Raw genomic sequence first — 5,926 nt, 5'->3', positions numbered from 1 at the left:
TTTGGTTTTGACTGAGCTTGGTTTGGGCTTTTCTGCTCTTCCTGTTCAAGAAGGAAGAGGTGCCAGTTCTTTACGACCCCTGACCAGTCAAGGAAGTGACAAGAAATCAGTGACAGCTTAGCAGAATTGGTGGTTTTGTGTGAATTCTACCTCCTCCTGCAAGCCTGCAGCTACAGCAGTGAGTGATGCAGCAGCAAGCTCCTTGCAAGCAACCGTCTATTCTTTCTCTGTCCCACACCAGTGCAGCCACAGTGCAGAAGCAACATTGTACTGAGTAGACTGTGGGCTCTAGCACACTGCCAGGCCAAGCCACTTGGCTCTGCCCTCTGCTTTACAGCACAGCAAGCCCTCTGCAAACGTGCTGCCAGTAGACATCTGTTCTTAACTTGTGTTGCATGTAGGTGGGAGTAAGCAGAGAACTGGAGGGAGGGAAGGAGGAAGGGAAAGCAGGTGAGGAAAAGAGAAGCATGAGATCATGTGAGTAAGCTCGGAAGATGGAGCAAAGAAAGAGAAGGGGGAGCCACTGTGTCCCAGCTAGGAAGGACAGCAGGAGGCCTTTGCCAGAGAAAATGCATGAGCATGTGGTTAGAAGGATGCCTACAATTCTTGTCTGAGCTGATACTGGACTCAGGCCTTCTGCAGCAGATCCCTTCTTGCAAGTTCTAACTCTGAGGGTTATTGACTAATACCAACTCCACACTGCTGGAAACCATTACTTGGTAGTGCAGACTGTTGGTGTTCTGGACTATCCTGTTGATAAGAACCAGTAAGGGAGGTGGCTCATCTCCTTAAGTGTTTTTTTTTTTTTGGGGGGGGGGTGGTTTTTTTTGAGTACCTTGAAATACAGGTTAAAAGTACCATCCATAGACAACAGTGGAACCACCTTGCTGTATCTTCTCTTTAGATTTGAAGACACTGGAGGTATGTGCACAGAATCCTTCCTCATCTCATGATTGTTATCATCAGTCTCAGAGCATGGTTAAATCCTATTTAACAAAAAATCAACAAAAAAGGCAGAACAAGGAAGAAGCCCCCTAGATTTGCGTTTATATTCTTTCTAGTCAAACACTATTACCTCTGTGAATTCTGTAGTTTTTTCCTTCTATGAGATACTCTTATTTTACAGTTAACTCACCTTTGTTTTATGTTTTTTTTTTTTTCCTGAGTAAAAAGTGTCAGCAATGGAGTGAACATCAGTTTTCAGAGACAAGCTGAGTTTGCCTCATCTGCCTCCAGCACTCAGAGGCGAACACAGGATTTTGTGTAGAATTAGCTGAAAAACCAACTTGAGTACTAATGGTGAAAGAAGTTTGGTGATCTGATTGCTTCTGGGGCTGAGCTGACAGCTAGATGCTTAAGCAGGTCCATGATAAAATAATCTTGCTTTTGAAAAATGACTAAATACTATAAGAAATATATAAATAAGGGAAAGAACACAGAGAACAACTGCAATTTATGGGCAGAAGAGGAAGGTCTAGGAAGGTTTTCATGAAGGCTGGAAGGAAAGATTAATTTAGCATTAATTCTCCAAACCATGTTCAGAGAAGCTAAGAAGATTTCAAGGTGTGACCTGCAACAGAGAAATGTTGGAAAAATCTAAGTTAAAGAGTGTTCCAGAATGGTGTTAAAATGGAAGTAGGAAACCTTTTATTAGGACAAAACTAGAAAATTCCATGCCATCTCTGACAGCATGGTTGAATGAGATGTTAGCAGAGTTACTGATTTGGAGAGATTTTAGATGGGGCACTGAAGCTACCTTGATACTGTTCTTGTACAAGAGTGACTTTAAAGTGTTAGTGGTTAATGGTAGTGAGGGCATGCAACAGCCTTATGTGACTTCTGCAAGAAATGATCTGGTAACAAGCAAAAAGCTCATGGATATTATCCACATATGTAGTTCCACAAAACAAGTGATTTTTGGCTGAAGAGCAAACTTTATAAATGGAAACAAATTGGAAATGTGCAAGTTGGAACAAAATGTTCCAACACCTTTTATTAGAGCTATACCAGAGATTTCATTCCCGTAACCTGCAAGTGGTAACATGTAATACAGTCAGAAAAATGGTATATTGTATTCAAACCGCTTCCTTAGAGGAGGGTAGACTTTTTTAGCTTCTGTGCTGGTAGTGAGAATAAGACATAAATGGAACTTGCTTGAGGGTCGGTTTTTTTTTCTTCTAAAGCAGAGATATCAGAGGCTTTTTTAAGGAGACGAAATCACAGAAAACCACAGTTCTGCAAACATACAAAGAAGTCTTCACTCCCCCAGACTATTATTTATAGTAACTGTAAACATCATGTGCTCAACTTTTTATTGTGAAATAAGGGATACTGCATCATTTGGTAAGTAATTGTTTACAAAGGCAAATGCTGTTTACATCTGAAGAGTGCCAGTTCCTTAAAATCAGAATTATTATCAAGTGTTAAAGGGGTAACTGATGCATTAAGAGGCTTAGGCAGAAATGTAACACTGCCTGGAACATTCTGGTCAAGACCACTTGTTATAATGTGTGAGCAGGCTGACTCAGACCCATGCATATCCCTCTCCTTGTGCAAGCTGTTTTCTGTGATGTTTGTTTACCTACTGCTATATTAAGGACTCATTGCCATTTTAAGTATGTGACACAGCTACCGTTAACTACAACGTAAAAATACAACAGAGCATGTCATCTGAACTTACACAGTTCTCCCGCAATTAGGACAGTGAAAAAGATGAATCTAAAATTCATGCAAGTGATCTGAGCTTCGATTTGCGGATGAAGGTAGCTTACAACACAGTTGCATGAATTTGCCACTGGCTGTACGAATCTTGCCACAAAGGCATTAGTTGGTTTTGGTTTTATAGGACATAGCTTAAGGTCTCATTTGGGCTTATGGAAGCCTGATCTATGGAAAGTCACTTTTAATCCACAGTCCCGGTGGCATACTTAGCTGCATATTTTGAGAGAAGCAAGAGTAGATATATATGGAAATAAGGGGCAATCATATTGCAGGCTGATATCTCATGTTTGTCAGAGAAAAGCTGCTGGCCTGTGATCCTGAAAGAACATGTTAAACCCATTACTTAAGTTCAGCACAACGTTCATCAGAAACACCTGCTGAAAATAGTAAAGCTACAGCACAGCCACAAGCTTTCACAGTGCCTGTGTGCTTGCACCCTCCTTTCTTTCTACTGTGTGACTTTCAGACAAAACTAGGGAGAGATGTTGCTGTCAGTTATGCTAGAAGATACAAAGTCCTGGACTCCTCTTTTGAGAGTTAATCTTTAACAGATCTTTCTGTTAGAGGTGTGGTGGGTTAGAAAAGGTTGGTGAATCTATATTGCTGCCTGGTTTGGGCTTTTATTTTTTCCACCATGCAGCAGAGGCCTCCAGGCTCAGGCAAACTAGCAGTGTACATCTGTTTAGCAACTTCTTCAGAGGCCAAAGATTTTAAGGGTTCCTTTGTATTTGTGTTTTTTTGTGCAAAGAGTAAGAAATGCACAATTAGCATGGACAGCTTGTTCCTTCTATAGGAGGTACTAAAAAGACTGTGTCAGCTTTGACCAGAAATCCTCCCTACACACACACGGTAGCCTCCCATGCACAGTATGTATACATATATGATTATTAACAAATAATATTATCTCCAGATTGCTACAGTGCTTTCCACATGTCATTGTGCCACTTCTGCTGTTTCTTCAGCCTCTTTTTGATGCGTTTGTGTTGGAAAATTTCACACAGAATTTCTCAGCAGTTTTGTATAATCCCACAGTGCAGATACCCAGGTTGAGGGTGCTGATTAATTTCCAGTTCTGTTGAAAACAGACCACTGCTATAGGAGAATATTATCCATCTTTCCTACCAGGTCAGCAGAAATTTTGGAAGAATATTTTTAGCTGTTTGCAGCTAGATTTTACACAAGAGGGAAAAGGAGGAACTACTGCTCTGTACCATTGCTCTCCTCTAGTTTGAGTCTGGTGCAGAGACATTATTTTTATCGTTTTCTCTTTGCCTTGGAGAGCACGGGGACCCTAGCTCTGACTGGACGTAAGGAGGTCAGTGCCATGGAAGCCAGTGGAAGGTACCTGAGGGTGCAAAACGGAGCCAGATTACATACTAGACCCCAGGTTGCTGCGTGCGAGCAGGAGGTGATACTTTATGTGGCTGTGTGGGAAATCTCCAGCAAGAATCACAGGAAGGCGTGACTCCCCTGTTCAGTATTTCCTAAACAGGTCCTGCTCCAGTGGGCCTGTGGCAGGTACGGCGTCGGGTGAGACCGAAATAAGCACTGACATCCAGTGTCTGGTGCATGCAAGCAGCCTCAGAAGAAGCATCAGTAGTGGTAAGAGTAGAAGGATATGGAGAGCTTGTTCCTCCAAATATAGGAGTAGCTATTTTTTTCCACTTTCTTTATACTACTAGCTGCTTGTAGGATGGCATGTTTTGACCACACTCCCTCAGTGCTGTCAGCGTATGTAACCAGCCGTCTTGTAAAGGTGCCGGGTGTACTAGCTGTCCCTTTGGCCCATGTGCTAACAGCAGCAGGAAAGGCACAGACAACTGACAGTCATCTGAATCCTACCAGATGGAAATCCCCCACGTAAGCTTTATATGAACTTAACTCTGAATGTTTGGGCTTTTATTTTAGGTTTGTGTTTTAGTTTGTCATTTTTCCAAAGCATTGTTTTATGTAATTAAAAAATGTTGCTTACATGCAGTCACCAGCTGTGCTGGCCACGTTTACAGCAAGCAGAGCTCTGTGACAGATTTACTCAGCCTGGATTGGTCACATTTGCTGCTAGTAATACCATCATGTTGCAGCTTTCTTGTTAGGTTTTGATGGCCTTTGTGTTTACTGTAATGCTTAGAATACTGCTGAAAAAAAGTGTGTTATAGAGTGTTCTCCTATGAATTTGACTAGTTACGTACATCATCTGATCATTTGATCAGGTACCTTCCCATTTAGGTTATTAGAAGGAATGAATACGCAAGTTCCTTCTATAATCTCTTATTCGTCACTTCACAAACTCATATACTATGTTTTCCAGTCATGTCCATTTTAAGTTGCAGAATTTAGGCTATTTCCTCTCTCTTCCTATGGAGATCACTGCATATCTCCTGCATTACCATCAGTGACTTTCTGTATACCTGTCTACAGCTGAAGTGGCCAAAAGTGCACACCATGTAGGTTGTTTCGTGTAATTTTTTTCTCATATTGTTACTTTGTATTTATTAACCTTTTTTTTTTTTGGTCACTACTGCATAAATGTGTTGGTTAATAACTTTGTTTTTGGTGCAAAAACTGTTATCCATGTACTTCAATTATTATTCAGAAAATAATATTCAGAAAGATGATAAAGTAGGCTTTCTGTTGATTATATTTTATAGTATTTTGAAAGAAACAGAAACTTTATCATAACTTTTATCACAGATTTTTTGTTTTTAGATTCAACAAAAGCTCTGGGTGTATTTAGTCTCACAAACTATACACAGAAGTAGCAACACGTTATGCCTTCCCAAGTTGCAGGTGTATACCAACAAAGTAAATGATATAAAAACATTTCTGGGAACATTTAGTACAAGGGGCATACAATTGCAGTTTTCTCTGGATCAACAAACATGGTGTACTATTGGATTTTTTTTATGTTATCCTCTATTTAGAGAATGATAGATTTAAAATAAAAATGCCCTCAGTCCTGAGAATGTTACTTGTTTGCTTAGCAGTTTGAAGAAAATTGCAGATGAAGACTCTAGCTCTTTGATGGTGTCCCTTGAAACACAGACTCCTCATTTGCCATCTATTCATCTATTCAGTTATTCTTGTCATTAGATGTTTGTTATTTGTGTAGAAAGAAAAAGACATCCAGTACTGTTCTGTAAAAGAAAAACCTTAAATGGTTTTGTAGCCTGAGCAGAACTAATTTGACAGCAATTGCAGTGGCAGG

General features: G+C 40.3%; 1 protein-coding gene across 1 annotated transcript in view; it reads left to right on the top strand.

Moving 5' to 3' along the window:
• The first annotated feature begins 54 nt into the window (after positions 1-54).
• LOC106494067 (regulator of G-protein signaling 8) overlaps positions 55-5,926 on the top strand; it is a 43,738-nt gene continuing 37,866 nt past the window's right edge. The window contains exons 1-3 of the mRNA XM_067300622.1: positions 55-178; positions 905-921; positions 2,187-5,165. Of these exons, the coding sequence (XP_067156723.1) occupies positions 5,164-5,165 (2 nt within the window). The 5' untranslated portion in view covers positions 55-178; positions 905-921; positions 2,187-5,163. The remainder of the gene's footprint in view (positions 179-904; positions 922-2,186; positions 5,166-5,926) is intronic.

Source organism: Apteryx mantelli, chromosome 8, assembly GCF_036417845.1.
Source record: "Apteryx mantelli isolate bAptMan1 chromosome 8, bAptMan1.hap1, whole genome shotgun sequence".
In the NCBI taxonomy this organism is placed as follows: domain Eukaryota; kingdom Metazoa; phylum Chordata; class Aves; order Apterygiformes; family Apterygidae; genus Apteryx; species Apteryx mantelli.
Note: the sequence above shows the minus strand (reverse complement) of the source record. Positions and strands in the feature narration are given on the sequence as shown.